The sequence below is a fragment of the Mercenaria mercenaria genome, chromosome 11 (assembly GCF_021730395.1).
Source record: "Mercenaria mercenaria strain notata chromosome 11, MADL_Memer_1, whole genome shotgun sequence".
NCBI classification, from domain to species: domain Eukaryota; kingdom Metazoa; phylum Mollusca; class Bivalvia; order Venerida; family Veneridae; genus Mercenaria; species Mercenaria mercenaria.
The window spans coordinates 52071666-52090560 of record NC_069371.1 but is presented as its reverse complement, the minus strand read 5'-3'; the positions used below and the strand labels follow the sequence as shown (position 1 = coordinate 52090560).

Below are 18895 nucleotides of genomic sequence, written 5' to 3'. Positions count from 1 at the left end.
TTTATTAATATTTATTTATTATTATTGACTGCTTCTGATTTCAATATAATTTCTAATTTTACATTTTGCATTTGATAGATATTATTATTTAAAAAATCTGAACCAAAAGGCAAGTTTTAAAACAGTGTGTAAGTCTCGGAATTCATATATTTCCAATTTATCCTAGTTGAGCAACCAAGATTGTAAGGTAAAGTGTGAGTTTTACAAACCTGCATTTCTATTAAATTTGACTAAATATATAAATATTGAAATGATGTTGGTTTGATTACTGAACTTGAGGTCTTTTATGTCTTCCGTCTGGTAACAGGTAAGAGGATGTCTTTAAAGCCTAAGTTATAGCACCAGTGAATGTCTTTGCCAATGGTATAAAAAGGATTGGTATAAAAAGTCATGGAAGAGGTTTAACTTATGGTTCAGACGTGTGTCCCATTGAATGGCTTTGTAATTAGAAGCTCTTCCGTATTCTGCTGAATAGAAAGATGGTGGTGATAGTGGTTTGGCACTTGTAGCAGTTCAAAATGTTATTCTTCTAAGTGTCACTAGATGTAGATAACAAATGAAGAAATGTCATTATCTGTAACAAACTTGCGAAGTAATCAACTGTTGCTAATCAATGCATTGACACTATTGCACAATGACTGCAATTTTGTCATGTGACAAAAATTATCAGTTAATCAAAATGCAACGGAAATGCACATAATTAACACAGTTAATCTAAGGTACAAAAAGTGCATTGTAGAAAAGACGAAGACATTTATGAAAGGCCTGTGTGCTATGGGAGGCCGGTGTGCCACGCTAATTGCCAGATGTGGAAAAATCAAAGTTGGTTCCCAACAGCCACCCACTCCATAGTTTTTGTTCACAAGTGAGAAATAACAATATGAACACAGTATCATAAGACTGGAACTGTTCACTAAATTGTTTTGAAAAAGGTTTTAGAAGAGAACAGTTATATTAGAAAGGTTAATGAATATTTCAAAATTAAGATATTGCCATTCAGTAACTATACTCTATGCATTGCATATTAATTTATATCTGGTGTTGAAAATAAAGGCAAACTTTATTCAATACCTTTTACTGAGTTGATGGATCAAACATTACGTAAGCTTTTGGCTGTTGAATCTTGAGAAATTACTATTTAAACCTAGGTTAAAATGTTATTGTTTGATCCACCTATTAAGTAATCCGAAACAGGGTTTTTTATACGCTCGAAGGGACGTATTATGTTATGATGCTGGTGTCTGTCTGTCTGTCTGTCTGTCCATTAGCAGTGTCCACTCTGTAACTCTTGAACTCCTTGAAGGATTTTGAAGAAACTTGACACAAATGTACACCACATCGAGACAACCTGCAGAGCGCATGTTTCAAATGACTCACTTTAAGGTCAAGGTCAAAGTTGGGGTCAAAGGTCATACCTTCAGGCGTATATTGCTCGTCATTGCGGTGCTCTTGTTTGTTAATTGATGCAGCCTTATTTTGTCAAATGTATATATTAAACTTTACTTCCTTCTAATTAAAGGTCTCCAGTGGCGGACATAGGATCTTCTTGAATCTTTAAAATATCTTTAATATTCTTAATTCTATTAACAAAAAAAAAAATTTCTCATTTTAAAAATCGTCCAAACTCCTAATTATGTCTCCCCCAGATTTTGGGGTCACTCCGTCAAAGGTCAAGGTCACAGGGGCCTGAACATTGAAAACCATTTCCGATCAATAACTAGAGAACCACTTGACCCAGAATGTTGAAACTTCATAGGATGATTGATCATGAAGAGTAGATGACCCCTATTGATTTTGGGGTCACTCCGTCAAAGGTCAAGGTCACAGGGGCCTGAACATTGAAAACCATTTCCGATCAATAACTAGAGAACCGCTTGACCCTGAATGTTGAAACTTCATAGGATGATTGGTCATGAAGAGTAGATGACCCCTATTGATTTTGGGGTCACTCTGTGAAAGGTCAAGGTCACAGGGGCCTGAACATTGAAAACCATTTCCAATCAATAACTAAAGAACCACTTGACCCAGAATGTTGAAACTTCATAGGATGATTGGTCATAAATAATAATTGACCCCTATTGATTTTGGGGTCACTCCATCAAAGGTCAAGGTCACAGGGGCCTGAACATGGAAAACCATTTCCGATCAATAACTAGAGAACCACTTGACCCAGAATGTTGAAACTTCATAGGATGATTGTACATGCAAAGTAGATGACCCCTATCGATTTTGGGGTCACTCAATTAAAGGTCAAGGTCACAGGGGCCTGAACATTGAAAACCATTTCCGGTCAATAACTTGAGAACCACTCGACCCAGAATGTTGAAACTTAATAGGATGATTGGTCATGCAGAGTAGATGACCCCTAACGATTTTGGGATCACTCTGTGAAAGGTCAAGGTCACAGGGGCCCGAACATTGAAAACCATTTCCGGTCAGTAACTTGAGAACCACTTGACCCAGAATTAGGAAACTTCATAGGATGATTGGCCATGCAGAGTAGATGACCCCTAATGATTTAGGGTCATTCTGTTAAAGGTCAAGGCCACAGGGGCCTGAACATGGAAAACCATTTCCATTCAGTAACTTGAGAACCTCTCGACCCAGAATGTTGAAACTTCATAGGATGATTGTTCATGCAGAGTAAATGACCCATATTATTTTTGGGGTCACTCCATTAAAGGTCAAGGTCACAGGGGCCTGAACATTGATAACCAGTTCTGATCAATAACTTGAGAACTACTTGACCCAGAATGTTGAAACTTCATAGGATGATTGAACATGCAAAGTAGATGACCCCTATTGATTTTGGGGTTTGTCTATTAAAGGTCAAGGTCACAGTGGCCTGTTCATGTAAAAGCATTTTTTGGAAATAACTGGAGAACCACTTGACCTACAATGTTGAAACTTAATAGGATGATTGGACATGCAGAGTAGATGACCCCTATTTATTTTGAGGTCACTTGATCAAAGGTCAAGGTCACAGGAGCCTGAACAGTGACTTGAGAACCACTAGGCCAAGAGTGTTGAAATTTAGCGGGATGACTGGACATGCGAAGTAGATGATCCCTATTGCAGCCAACCATCAGTGTCTCTTTGATTTTTGCTTCTGACCCCTATAGACTTCTTGCCTATAGGACTTTGCATTGGGGGAGACATGCGCTTTTTTTACAAAAGCATTTTCTAGTTTTGAATTTATTTCTTTTTAGAAATACAATACATTAGCATGGAAATGCTACTTAACACATTCTGAAAGTTTTATCACAGTCCATTCTCAAATAGTGTCAGAAAAGAATTTTAAAAAAAGAAATTTTTTTTGTCAGAATTTGGTTCAATACCTCATCAAAACCAACTTTTGACAAATCAAGGATTTGTTTTAAAAAAAGTTCCTATTACCACCTTTGGAGTGCTTTAAACTTTAGGCTGTAGTTGTGCAGGCTGATCTTGTCTGACAGTCATTGTCACAGTGACTCAGCAGAGACTAAAACAATCTCTAGCCACTAACAGAACAACACTTTGACCTACAGAATTTTTTCTTGTATTAAGCTATACCGATATTGTTCAAAGAATCCCATTACATGCAGATATCTCATGTTTCACTCCTACCACTGGTTACCTTGACTAGTTCATGAAACTTTTTTTTTCACAAAAATAGTTCATGAATAAATATTCATGAAATTCAAAATTTATGTTTCATGAATTTCAATACATTATCTCAGCTTTTAATAACAAGTGCATGGATACTACTTAATTAGTACAGGTATTATTTAGTAACTGAAAATATGATGGATTACTATATCATCTATGGCAAAGAAGTGCTGTTATAATTGTATTGTTCATGAAATATTCAAGAATTTAAGCGCAAATGTCTTCATGAAGTTATAAGAATATTTATTCTTGAAGTGTTCATGGAAAAAACATGAAGTGCAAAATGAGACAGTAAGTGGGCTTATCGAATCACATTTGTTCGGTGCTTCCTTCATGCGTTGAAAATTCTTGTCATAACCTCTGAAACAACTGGGTGAATTTCAATGAAACTTGGCCACAATTAATCCCTAGTACCAAAGTTGCTCCTAAATGAGAATATTATAGGGTCACCAAGGCCAAAATCAAATTGACCTTCACATATGACCTTCACACTGAAATTTATATAAAAAAATTCTTCATGAAAAGTTCAAGAAAAGCTCAAAAAGTTTCTTCATGAAATTCATGAAATTTACTAAAAATAATTCATGAAGTATTCATGTCAAAGAAGTGAACTGCAAATGAGACAATGAAATAAAAGAACAAAAACTTCATACATTATTCATGAAATGTTTTTATACGCCCGAAGGGACGTATTATGTTATGATGCTGATGTCCGTCTGTCCGTCCATCCGTCCGTCTGTCCGTTAGCAATTTCGTGTCTGCTCTGTAACTCTTGAACCCCTTGAAGGATTTCAAGGAAACTGTACACAAATGTTCACCACACTGAGACGATGTGCAGAGCGCATGTTTACTTTGAATATTTTTTTTGTGGACTTAGATTTGTTTTTTGAAGTTTTCCTTTTGTTGTTCCAGTCCTTTGGGGCTACAACAGTCAAGTTCTTAAAATTTTGCTCCCATCCTATGATGTAAGCCTTCGGTCGTATATTGCCCCGCTTGGCGGCACTCTTGTTTAACAATATTTACATGAAGTCTTCATGAAGAATAATTAATGCACAGTTCAAGAACTTTTCATGCAAAATACCCATGCTTGATTTCATGCATTTTTATGCATCCATCAATTTTACTGAAAATAACTCATGAAGTATTCATGGCAAACATGTGAACTGAAAATGAGACAATGAAATTAAGAACAAAAACTTCATGCATTATTCATGAAGTGTTTTTTGAAGAATAATTGCATGAAGTCTTCATGAACATTAATTATTGCATAGGTCAAGAATTTTTCATGCAAACAATACATGCTTGATTTTATGCATTTTTATGCATTTAGTTGTTCATGAATTATTCATGAAGTTACATTTCATGAGTTGTTAATGAATTTGTCTCATTTTCAGTTCACTTCTTCCTCATGAAGACTTCATGAAGTCCTGCATGAAATAATCATGCAAACTTCAGGAATACTTCATGAAGTATGCATATTCATTAGACAGGGGCATTTTCCACCCTCAACAAATGAAATGTTGAGTCAAACAGTAAACTGGAGTGGGATTGGAAGCTTAATAAAAAGTAAACAATTGCTGTATAAAATACAAAACATTAAGTTAAACAATATATAATTTACTTTAATCTCAAGATTGAAATTTAGATACTAGCTTTGCTTCAGGGTCGTGAAAACTTGTGACATTTTAGAAGGATTTTATATTTTTAAAATGAACGAATTATAACAACACCATAATTACTTATCTGATATTCAGTTATAATTCTCATGTTCCTTTTAAACAATTCCTAACTGTAGTATGATAAATATTTCCTTCTCATTTGCTGCACAAACTTCTCAAATATTGCTGAATCACATGTGCAAAAAATTTCCCAGCATGCAACAAAATAATGGAAACTGATCATGTGACATGAATTTAATGTTCATGAACATTCATGAACAGTTCATGAACTTATTCATTTATTGTAAAAGGTAAACCTAAGTTTTATGTTTAATGAATGGACAGTTCAGAAACTCACAATTAGGTTCAAGAACTAGCACTGAACTAGAAAATGGTTTTGAATTTTAGTACTTTAATGAATCACAGAATACTCATTGAATATTCATGACTTTTTCTTAAGAACACATAAAGAATGTTTTAAGAATTTAATATTCTTAAACTGCTCATAAAATGTTCATCATTTTTTTCCCCAGAATTTTTCTTGAATTCTATAGGTATTGACATTCATGAAAAAATCTTTATTCATTCTTAAACTAGTTCATGAATATTTCAAGGATTTTATGAATGGTCAGTAATGCTTGATATCTTCATGAAGTAGATCAAACAACACTTCATGCACAAAACTTCATGAAGTTAGATTAAGAAGTAATCCAGAACAGTTGATGAATAATTCATAATTGTGATGAAAAATTCATGATTTCATGAATTCCATTTCGCCGGGGGTGCAGGCTGATATTGTCTGTGCTGTGGTCAGCATCTTGTTCTGCATTGTTCACTATTCTGTCAGTGTATTTCGGTGAACACCCCTTTGAATAGTAAATGGTATTGCCCAAATTGAATAATAGAACAGTCCATTTTAGAAATCTAGCAGGATAAAGCTTAAAATAATACCAGGGGAAATTTATGAAAAGGTGGATCAAACAGTATTAAAGCATGAATTAGTTTGATCAAAGTAAAATTTCAGTATTATTCCCCCATAAATATCATGATATTATAAAACTTGATTATTAACGTACTTCACTTCAAATAACCATTTTGAATTTACATTAAACCTTTTGAGATAAAATCTTAAGTTTTAAAAACATTTGTATGAATTCTCTCTCAACATTTTATTTTTTTTGCATTGAAAGCTGACTGAATTTACAAAATTCACGTCTAATCAATTAAAATCAGTGTATAAATCAAGCAGAGCTAATTGCTCCATGTAGACAGTTGGATCTTAATTGCAGTATCAATATTTGTACAGATTTTCTCTTCATACTTAAAGCTCATGTATACTTGTTTGCAAAAGTAACGAAGCTTACAATATTTGATATCGTTGGTTGTTGTTGATCGAAGTCACCATATTCGCAAAATGGAAATTTTTCTGGAGACAAAAAAGATATAATGAATGAACTCTGTTATAGCAAGGTTTTGTATTGTGTTTTATGTCCAACATAGCTTCACATTTTCTTTGGCTATATGGCTTAAACGCACTCAGAGGATTCCACTCTTACTAAATCTGCGGACCTCAAAATTTGGGGTTCCTATTCACTTGTTTCTTAGTGGTATTTATTATGATGAAACTTCATGGCTGACTGCAATAATTATGGTGTCTTTTCAAGTTGGGTAAAATCAGTAGTGTAATTTAAAGCCTGTAAGTGCACCATTTTATGTGAGCGAAAACCATGAAAGGGAAACAGATGAGGATTTTTTCGCCTTTTTCTCACAGCTGTATTTAAATAACGCTACTGACTACTGAGACAGTAACTAGACGAAAATGTGCTGGAATTTTCTCAGAAGCAATTCATTACTTTTGAAGTCACAGATTCTAAATTGTGCACATACATTATATTAAAGGCTTACGCTGACAGTCTCTGTATACGGGATGGGTGAAATTTTTCCCAATAATAGAATTTCTTCTTCGGGGAAATGCCGTTTTCAAGGGTAGATAACTGTTTTTCAATACTCAGGTGACCTATGTCTTTTATTGCATATCTTTGTTTCTTAGATGATTGTCCTTCAATATCCAAAGTTTGAAAAAGTTCTATTACTAGGAAAAATTTTGCCCATCGCGTATATGCAGAGACTGCTAGTGTAGTGTACGCTTTTATTTAATCTCTTTGTGTTTGATGCGATTGTTTTTGGGGATGACAATGAACAATTTATTGTTTTCACCTTGAACGAATTTATCATTGAAACACATAGATAATGTAGCATGTATTAATTAATATACTCCTGATAATTTGTGGTTATAACCTTGTTTATTATGTACAGTGTGATCTGTTTATGTGTGTTCATTTGTAGGAGAGGGAAGTATATTGATTATGTAAACAAAAACTATATTTTTTTCACCTTGGGAAAATGATAGTGGAGGATTACTAAAGACATGCAATTTAAAAAGTTTCCTGGGTTTTTTAAGTAGGCCAGAGATTGTAAGTACTAAAATGGGAATATTCATCATCATCATCATCATTTTCAGTGATCACCTCTTTCTAGGAGAGTAGATTTGCGATTAGATAATGTCTGAAAGAATGTCCGTAATTTTAGTTGGAATATTAGATGCTCGAACTCATAACGCAGAAATAACAACTTTCTACTTCTTCAGGCAATTTCTGTTTTATTTTTTTCAGGTTTAGACCATGAAAACAGGTTTGCTGCTCGGAGTATAGGTTTAATGCTGAAGAAACAACAGTAAGAAAGGAACCTCAAGAGCATTAACTGCAGGAAAGGCTTCCAAAGCACAGTTTTTTTTTAATTACCAGTAGAAAATAAGGACTTTAAATATATATTGCTGAGAAAATAGCAAATAGATGAAAGAAAAAATGCAAACATCACCAAAATGAAGTCATCGTATGAAGATAAACTGCACTTAATAAGTGACTTGTTTATACACCGTGTGCATTTTTCATTTACATTAACAAGCAGGCTTCAGACATTATCATGACTTGGATAAAAACAGAAGTTTATATGATTTTAATGAGCTTTTGATGTATTCAGTGAAGAGATACATTTAAAATGAGTTTCGGTCTGTGAAGTAATTACAACCACTGATTATATGGCAGCTATGGAAACTGTGGTCGCCGTCGCTATTGGAATATTGTTGACGATATTTATAGCATCGCTGGTAGCGTTGATACTAGTGTGTCGGCATAAATACTGCCGACGGAGGGACTTGATCTCACAGCAGCATAGAGAAACTAGGTAAATATAGTAGGGTTATAAATTATTATAACAGTATTTTGTCAAGCCTGTATCCCAGGAGACTTCTTGCCTGGCAGAATCCAAGAGTGTGGAATACATCATTGTACATCAAGGAACTGTTTTAATGACTATTTTATTAATAACATACACCTATTCTTAGTATATATCTATCAAAATTGACTACAGTTTTTGATGAATACGACTGAAAACTTGTTTTAAACGGTGAACTTTTCAACACAGGGAATGTCAAGATGCCTTCATTGCATCATTTCCAATTGTATGTTTTTCTGTAAAGTTGAAAGCATAAAATATGCAGTGTTTCTGCGATATGAAATATTGAGACAGTTTGACAGGTGCATGATGGAAAATAAATTATTATTTGTTCAGTATGCATGGTATCCATTTACAGAACTGCGTTCTAGGTGAGAAATGAGCGATTGATATGGGTTAGTACATTTTCCCGTTCATGACCATGGTTCATATAGTATACCTGGCAGTATAGGATAACATGTTCAGTGGCATTTTCTTTCTGGTCTGGCGCCAGTGTTTTGGTGTCTATACATTATGGGGCATTCATATATGCCGCTTTCTCATAATTCCGAGCCTTCTCATTGATCCGAGCCTTTGGAAAATTTTCACTTGCAGTGTTATCCCGTTTTTAAATTTTATGCATATGATTGTGGCTAACCATATGACAATTGAAAAGGATTAAAAAGAAAATTGTATTATTCACATTAAAATAGAAATATACACATCTGAATATTCTGGCACATAATTTGCTTATTTAAAATCATTTGAATATTATGTTACTTTCTTATAGGAAATAATAATCACATACTATAAAACGTTTTGATGTGCAGGCACATAAACCTATTCTTAATTTTAAAAAAGAACTTTTTTACAAAAATCTTACGTTACTTAAACTTATTATTTGGCAAGAGCCGAAGTACTAATTAAGGGGATTGGAATAACGAGAAAAGGGCATTATCAAGTAAGGTTACATGTTTATTTATATACAACTTTAAAATTCTTGAGATGACTTCATCATTTACGCTAAAAAAATGTGAACAAGCCACTTTAAGAGTAAAAACTGGCGTCACTGTTGGTTTTCCATTTATTTATACTGCGTTTTTTTACAATTTAAATTTCAGCTGTTTCAAGAAGACTGTTTATACATTTATTTATCAGCAAGATGTCATAAATCTGCAGGGAATAAAAGGCTGTAAAATTCGGCCAGACATAATTTGCATAATCTATCTTATAAGTAAATCTTGTAATATTAAGTTTACAGCCTTGAACATAATTATCATAAATTTTATGAGTTTCATGATTTACAAGTATATTAATTAGAGTTTAGAAATATTTATATACATTTGCCAATTATCTGATTAAGTCAGGAGAAGAAAAATCAGTTATGAAAAATTGAAGAATATTTGAAACTGACATGACTTAATGTTGCACGACACATTAAATCTTTGACCTGGTCGACAGACAAAATGACATATACCTAAATATCAGGTATTTATGTGTTACAAAAATTGACATGATACCTTAAATTGAGTTTTTTATCGTAGTAAAACTGTCATAAAATTACTCATTGAAATAAAATTTACTGCTATAATAAACCCTGCAATGGGATTTTTTTTCTGAAGGCCATTTTCAGTGAATATTAATGTTTGTATGGAAAAAAAAAACTGGCCATTCAGCTTGTTATTAAAATGTTGCATCTTATGTTCATTCTGTGAAAGCACTGTTTTGGTACATTTAAGGTAATGGATCCGTAACAACATTCAGCAAGTACCGTGCGATTACGTTTTCCTCATATTCGATTTTGGCAACCTTTAGATGCAGCAGAAAATTATTTTTTAACACAACTGAAAAAAGTTGAAATGGTGTACAGAGAATATGTGAACGAACGGAAATTGACGATTGTCATTATGGGTCCACTGTGACCTTAAACAAGTTTTCCTTTAGCGAATACTATGGTATGCATATAATCACAATATTGGTGCTAAATTACATATTACAAGAGAGAAAATTAATATTCTTTCACTTCAAAGACCGTTTGAATTTTATTAAAGAAGAGGAAGCTACACCTGAATCTTAAGGAAGGGTATCAACTTAATGGAGTGATAAAATTTGTCAATATAGTGAAATTAATCATATTGCTTGAAGAATATAGAAGTGTGTAGTTACCCCTCGTTAACATATCTTATTTCTATGTTTGTATGACTGCCAACAGAATGATTGATAACCTGCAGCGGACCTACATCACATCGGGAATATAGTCCTTGTGTAACACAAGCTTCTGTTAAATTTCCATGGTGCTTCAAAAGGATTATGGCAAAAAGAAAAACATAGCTTAGTTTTCAAAACAAATTTCCAGGTGGTATGTAGAGTCAAAATCAGAGTTTTTTACAGAGCGGCAAAATTAATGCTATATTTCAGGGGTTGATCCATGATTTTAGGTTAGGGAGGGAAAAGGTGGGTGAGGAGCATGAACTGTTTGTACTTAAAAAGTTTAATTTTTCATGAAACATAAGGAGACATTAAATGTGACTGTTTTGCTGTGTTCACTGCCTGTGGTATAAATAAAAGAAAATGAAAATTTCATGTTTTTAGCTTTCATTTGCATGGAAATATCTATATCCCTTGAATAATGATACTGTTACATGAGCAGAAAGCTTTTTTTTGTCTGAATTACTACTGTTTGCAGATCAAATTGCCCTTTCGCCTTTTCATAAATCATTAGACTTCTACTTTTACATCACAAAAGCAGCAATGCTGAAGCTATTTTTGGATCTCGTCTATACAGGTAACTCCGCCTTTCCGTTAGGAGTAAAATCTCTGAATGAACTTGTTTACATTGGCTGAATGACTGAGAAATGCTGATTTAGGGTGTTTAACCGGAATGTAACGGATGTACTAGATCTAATTTTTATTTAAAATTTTGCCACAATGCGCACTACATTTAGGTAGCGTGAATGTAAAAAAATAACCCGCTTATACATTAAAGGCCTTTTCTGCCTAAAACAGTACCTTTTGATGCAGACTTTTCTTTTAAATAATGCATCTCGTGTTTAGTTTTCAAAATAATTATAAAACGCGACTGACTCGAGTTGTTGGATTCGCTCATCATTGATTGATGGAAATAAGTTTGATTCCCGGAACCGACCATGCCTCTTTAGTTGAAAAAAGTCGGCAATTTCTTATGAAATATGTGCATGAGACTTAGTCTAACTAATTTGATGAGATTCTAGGGAACAGTTACGAGTTATTTTCTGCACTCTAAAGAAATTGTCATCGCTAGATTTTGGTTTAAATGCTGATTTTGTTGCAAATATGAGATATAATAAATTCAAATAAATTAGTAATTGTACTGACAAGAGTTGAATATCATTATATTTTTTGACTGGTCAATATCCTAATTTAAGTAGACAATGTAAAATATCAAAATGTAAAATTAGTCTACCTGAGGTGCCATTATTCAGACTAATCAAAAGGGGAATCAATTCATCATTAATTTATGTAAAAATAATCATAATTCCCCTTAACACAATTAACATTACACATATGTGCAAGTGATAAAACAAATAACTTTAATGACGGTGTACTGTGATTTTTCCTCAATTATTTTGGTCCTTTTAGAGTGACCATCAAAAATATAAAACAAGCTTTAACGTCGAATTATTTTGACTTATGTGAGTCCATAACTGGTTCTTTCCATCGATGAATGAAGACAAGGCTTATCAACTGCCTGTATGTAAAATAACTGAAACAGTGTTTAAACGACTTCAAATAAGTGTTGCGCAGCTTGAAAGTTCAATGATGCCTTTCTATAAAACTTGTATATCTTGCGTGGTTGGAAATTTCATCGATAATACATGTAATTGTCATAACAAACAAAAAATGCTGTTTTCAGTTGAACGTAGTTCAAATATTCTAGATTCTACTTTTAAAACAACATATCTAATATCACCTTATTGCATTTACAATGTATACAAGAACGGTGATACTTCAAAGATAGAGTCAGAGCGCGCGCTTTGTGTGACGTTAAGGTAAAGAAAAAAAGTTTCACGACAAGGTGAATGAAAAATTTATTGTGGATGAGGCAGGGTTAACCTGTCAGGATTACTCCAAAATAGCTTTAGCTTCACCATTTTTGTGAGTAAACGTGCAACTCTATCGATTTCAAAAATGTTGAAAGGGCAATTTGATCTGCAAACAGTAGTATATTACGGTCCTCCTTCAAAGTTTCACATGTTCAAACCTGTAAAATCCCTGAAGCTCAGGTGAGTGATCTAGGGCCATCATGACCCTCTTGTTGTTTCATAATCAGCCGAAAACAGAGCTTAAAACAGTTCATGGTCAAAATTATTCATCACTGTCAGTTATGCATCGCATATAAAAAAAGTTGCTGTGAATCTTTAAACAGTGTCAAGAATGAATAATAGCCAAGGACTTCTACATTTAATGAGTACTGTAAAATTGCTTCATTTTGTTGGCATAAAAGTTTGTGGTTTTGACAAAACAACTATTTCATAGGTACTTCAATTCATTGATTTTGAAGTTTAAAGATTCATAGGAATTTTATTTTTCATTGGCATTTAATTGCATAGCTTGACACAACCACAAAATCCATGAAAATTAGTTCTCTATCAATATCAAATAATTTCGCAGTATTTTACTGTGGACATGATTGGAATAAAGTAATGTAATTCAAAAGTTTTTTATGCCCCCGAAGGGAGTCATATTAGTTTCAACTGTCCATCCGTTCGTTAGTTCAGTTCGACACAACGTTAACTTTTTGCATGAAGGCACTTTACTCGCGAACCACTGCACCCAGGACCTTCAAACTTCACATGCTGATAGTACTTATTGAGTACACGACCCCTATTGACTTTGGGGTCACCAGGTCAAAGGTCAAGGTCACCAGGTCAAAGGCAAGGCACTGCGGGGATTAGTGACAGCTTTTGTTGTAGGTTTTAAAATTTTCAGGCCTTCAAAAAAGTATTTGCTTCTTGTGAATGGCACAATCCCATACATTATCTGTGTGCTGGTATTTCATTTTAAGTCCACATCAAACAGATAAAGTTTGGATAAAATTAAACTTGATAGGAAGACTATGCATGAAAGCGGTTGTATATTATATGTCTTTTATTCTTGCTCTTAACCCTTATCATGGTGGATAAGTGGTTCTGCCTTTGTGACCAGTGCAGATAATGATCATCCTGCACATCCGTGCAGTCTGTTCATGATTTGCACTGGTCGCCATTCAGTCAGTACTAGTATCTTTGGTATTAGCATCCCTTTTTACAGTTAATGGTACTGTCCAAAAATTGAAAGATGGACAAGTTCATTATAGAAATTTAGCCGGGTAAGGGTTAATTTAGCTAGGGGCCTCTTTGGCCAAGTAGCCAAGGTATGTAACTTTAAATCATTCGCCTCATACTGTTGTAGTAAATATTCACTTTCAATATTTCAGACCTGATGTCCAACTGATAGACGAAGAACCACATCGGTCCAAATCTGAGCTGGAGTTGGGCGAAGTGGAAATATCAAATCCAAAATTAGACGAAATATTGAAAAATGACCACTGGGTAGATGATGCCTCGTAAGTACTGTAGCTCTGTGTAGGACTCTGATGGATCAATCTTGTTCTGGCTTGTGTTATAAGTGACAGGGTCTTGCTAGAGTATAAAAGGCACATTTAAGAAAAAAAAAGAAAGAAAAAGAAGGAGAAATCCTTTCATGCAGTTTTAAAGATCCTTGTGAAAATGTTTTAAGCTCCCCCCCCCACCCCAATATTAAGATCGAATTTAGGGCTTCATTTAAAGAGTTCTTTACCTACTAATAAAAATGCTATTTTTTGTTAGCTCACCTCTCACATAGTGACAAGGTGAGCTTTTGTGATCACCCTTTGTCCGTTGTCCGTCGTCTGTGCGTGCGTGCGTGCGTGCGTCAACAATTTCTTGTCTGCACGATAGTGGTTTCATTTATGATTTTATTTTTACCAAACTTGCACACAACTTGAATCACCATAAGATCTCGGTTCCTTTCTTGAACCGGCCAGATCCCATCATGAGTTCTAGAGTTATGGCCCCTGAAAGGGCCAAATTTAGGTATTTTGACCTTGTCTGCACAATAGCAGCTTTATTTATGATTTGATTTTTACCAAACTTGCACACAACTTGTATCACCATAAGATCTCGGTTCCTTTCTTGAACCGGCCAGATTCCATTATGGGTTCCAGAGTTATGGCCCCTGAAAGGGCCAAAATTAGCTATTTTGACCTTGTCTGCACAATAGCAGCTTTATTTATGATTTGATTTTTACCAAACTTGCACACAACTTGTATCACCATAAGATCTTGGTTCATTTCTTAAACCGGCCAGATTCTGTTATGGGTTCCAGAGTTATGGCCCCTGAAAGGGCCAGAATTAGCTATTTTGACCTTGTCTGCACAATAGCAGCTTCATTTATGATTTGAATTTAATCAAACTTGCACAAAACTTGTGTCACTATAAGATCTTGGTTCCTTTTTTAAACCGGCCAGATCCCTTAATGGGTTCCAGAGTTATGGTCCCTGAAAGGGCCAAAATTAGCTATTTTGACCTTGTCTGCACAATAGCAGCTTCATTTATGATTTGATTTTAACCAAACTTGCACACAACTTGTATTACCACAAGATCTTGGTTCTTTTCTTGAACTGGACAGATTCCATCATGGGTTCCAGAGTTATGGCCCCTTAAAGGTCCAAAATTGGCTATTTTGGCTTTTGCAGCAGTAAAGATACTTCATTTATGGTTTTATTTGATACAAACTTCCAAAATATCTTCAACAACAATAAATCTTGGACTCCATGACAAATCAGATCCAATCGTAGGTTCCAGAGTTATTTTATATCTGATTACCTCCCCTGATTGTAATCAAAATGGATTTATATCAGTAAGTACTTATAGGACTTATTTGAAATTTCATTATTGTCATTAGTTGGACTGAGCCAATCAGGATAGATAACTATGGACTGATTTTATGTCAAACTACCTCCCTTTATTTCAAATTAAAATGGGTATATCTCCGTAACTAATGAAGATACTGATCTGAAATTTCATTTATGTCAACAGATTTATTTGGCAGATCCTTCTTTTGTTCACTTACAATAATTTTTTTTTTAATTACTTCCCTTTTACGTTACTATAAATAGCTCATTTTTAGTAACTTTTTTTATTATTGGCCGTAGGGAAAAACCGAGACCACTTTTCTGTGGTACAACATGGATGGTACCTCCAATTTTTAGGTGTATTTTGACATATCTGTACCTTGTAAGATTTTTTTTTCTTTTTGGTTAAATTTCTTCTATTTGTTGTTCCTGTTCTTTGTGGACTTAGATATTTTTTCTGAGGACCTTCTTGTCCTCAAGTGCAATGATAACAGGTGAGCGATATAGGGCCATCATGGCCCTGTTGTTAGATATGTCATTGTTATAATTATGTCTCCCACCACACAGTGGTGTGGGAGATATATTGATTTACTCCAGTCTGTGTGTGTGTGCGTTTGTGTGTGCCTGTGTGTGTGTGTGTGTGTGTGTGTGTGTTTTTCTCATCCGATTTTCACCAAACTTGAACAAAATGTGTTTGACCATGAGACCTCGGCCAAGTTCGATAACTAGCCAAATCGGTCCAGGCGTCTTGGAGTTATGGCCCTTGAATTACCAAAAATCGGTCTTTTTACTCTTGTCCGCACTCTAATTCGAATATTTCTCATCCAATCTTCACCAAAGTTAAACAAAATGTGTTTGACCATGAGACCTCGGCCAAGTTTGATAACTAGCCAAATCGGTCCAGGCATTTTGGAGTTACGGCCCTTGAATTATCGAAAAATTGGCCTTTTCACTCATGTCCGCACTCTTAATCAAACATTTCTCATCCGATCTTCACCAAACTTGAACAAAATGTGTTTGACCATGAGACCTCAGCCAGGTTCGATAACTAGCCAAATCGGTCCAGGCATTTTGGAGTTACGGCCCTTGAATTATCGAAAAATCGGCCTTTTTACTCTTGTCCGCACTCTTAAGTCGAACATTTCTCATCCGATCTTCACCAAACTTGAACAAAATGTGTTTGACCATGAGACCTCGGCCAAGTTCGATAACTAGCCAAATCGGTCCAGGCATTTTAGAGTTACGGCCTTGAATTACCGAAAAAATCCGTCTGTTTACTCTAGTCTGCTCTCTAAGTCGAACATTTCTCATACATTCTTCACCAAACTTGAACAAAATGTGTTTGGCCATAAGACCTTACCCAAGTTCGATAACTAGCCAAATTCGCCCAGGCACTTTTGATTTATGGCCCTTGAATTACTGATTGGATCCACTCATCCAGACCATCTAATTGGATCCACTCGTCTAAAACATCTAGAGAAACTAACATTTTTCATAGGGGCAGTTGTGGGAGACATGCGCTTTTCTCAAAAGCATCTCTATTGTCAGAATGAAAGAAAACAATATCAAAATATATAATTATTCACAATTATGATGGATTTAATATATTATTTATGTCTTAACATATCACTTATGGTTGGAAAAAGGTACGTAAAAATGCTTGTGATAAAGTTGTATAATTAGATACCTGCCTCCAGGGCATTCTGCAAGTTGATTACTTCCTGAAGCATGCTTTTTGATACATTCTGCTTTACAAGGTGTTTTTCCCTATGATATTAAAGTAGAAGAAAAAGGCTAGATATATATAAAATTTGCCATATGACTTGTGTGTTTGTGTAGGAGTGACGTTAATTCCTACTACCTTGCTTCCAATAGGAAGAGCAAATAACTTCCAGTCAGGAGGTAAATAGATTTTAATCCCTGGCACAAATGATTGACTAAAGACAATGTGTCTTCTCTATATCTGACTTGTGGGGAAATGGTCTGTAACTTGTGGAGAACAGGGTGATACTAGTGTGGAATCCAGGAAGACTGGTTATGTTAACTGATGATGTGGTCATCATATTTTGTGCTAAAAGTTATCTACTCTACCTAAAACAGTCAGTGGAGGGTAGCATATCACAGTAGATTCAAAAATGACCCTTGAGGTAGAGGTAGGTTTAGGCATGTTGGCTCATTGGAATGAAATTTTATTTAGTATGCAATTGAATGCAGAAAAATTCATTATAGTTATTAAAAATATCAATTTGTAAACTTTTTTCTTACAGGGGTCTGGTACCACACTGCATCGCTATTTTAAAAACATGTCACGACCTGGCAGAGCGTCTTGTTGGCATGACTATGAACAATTCCGACAAGATACATACAGAAGAAATGTTAACAGAAATAGTCTCAGTTGCAAAGAGAATCAGCCCCCGTGTTGATGAAGTTGTGCAATCTATGTATCCACCGTTAGATCCACGGCTGTTAGAAGCAAGGTACATTATTTTGTTGTGAAATCTGGTTTGAACTAAAATAGCAATTTTGTGGAGATATTATTTGATGGATTTTAAATTGTTTTTTATAAAATCAAAAGAAATTCTACTTGTTTCTTAGTATTTCAATTTCATGGATTGACTTGACAACAAAATCCACAAAAATTAGTCCCCCATGAAAATGAATAATTTTACAGTATACCTGAAAAATGTTGTATATTTAGGCTTCACTTGTAACAAGTCTGTGAATCCAAACAAGTGCACAAAATACCATACGCGAAAGTGATCAACTTACCTGAATTTTTAAGGCAGCTAAAATTTGGTTTAAGTACTGGTTCAAAAGTTTTTTGTTACACTCAACTTGTTAATGTCATTCATTTTATTATTTCAATTCCAAAAGTATAGAAATATTTGGAACTGAGTTTTTTACGGTGTTTTCATTTATTTCTTCAGAAACTCTTTTGTTAAAGAAAATAAGTCTTTGATTTTTAGCTCGACTATTCGAAGAATAGTCTAGCTATTCTACTCACCCTGGCGTCGGCGTCGGCGTCGGCGTCGGCGTCGGCGTCGGCGTCACACCTTGGTTAAGTTTTTGCATGCAAGTACATACAGCTATCATTTAAAGGCATATAGCTTTGAAACTTATTTATTCTTTTTCTAGGTCAATTACCAACCTCACTGGGTCAAGTTCCATAACTCTAACATGTATTTTGAGCAAATTATGCCCCCTTTTGGACTTAGAAAATTCTGGTTAAAGTTTTACATGCAAGTTACTATCTCCAAAACTAATGCAGATATGAATTGAAACTTCACATGTGTCTTCGGGGTTATAAAACTAGTTGATAGCACCAAGTCCCATAACTCTGACCTTCATTTTGGCCAAATTATGCCCCCTTTTGTACTTAGAAAATTTTGGTTAAAGTTTTGCG

At 34.6% G+C, this 18895-nt stretch overlaps 1 protein-coding gene across 6 annotated transcripts in view; it reads left to right on the top strand.

Annotated features, from left to right (window-relative positions):
* LOC123531610 (transmembrane protein 98-like) overlaps nucleotides 1-18895 on the top strand; it is a 57073-nt gene that overhangs the window by 30098 nt on the left and 8080 nt on the right. For all 6 annotated transcript variants that reach the window (XM_045312723.2, XM_045312724.2, XM_045312727.2 and 3 more), the window contains 3 exons: nucleotides 7979-8549; nucleotides 14035-14163; nucleotides 17760-17969. In XM_045312723.2, the coding sequence (XP_045168658.1) occupies nucleotides 8404-8549; nucleotides 14035-14163; nucleotides 17760-17969 (485 nt within the window). In that variant the 5' untranslated portion in view covers nucleotides 7979-8403. The remainder of the gene's footprint in view (nucleotides 1-7978; nucleotides 8550-14034; nucleotides 14164-17759; nucleotides 17970-18895) is intronic.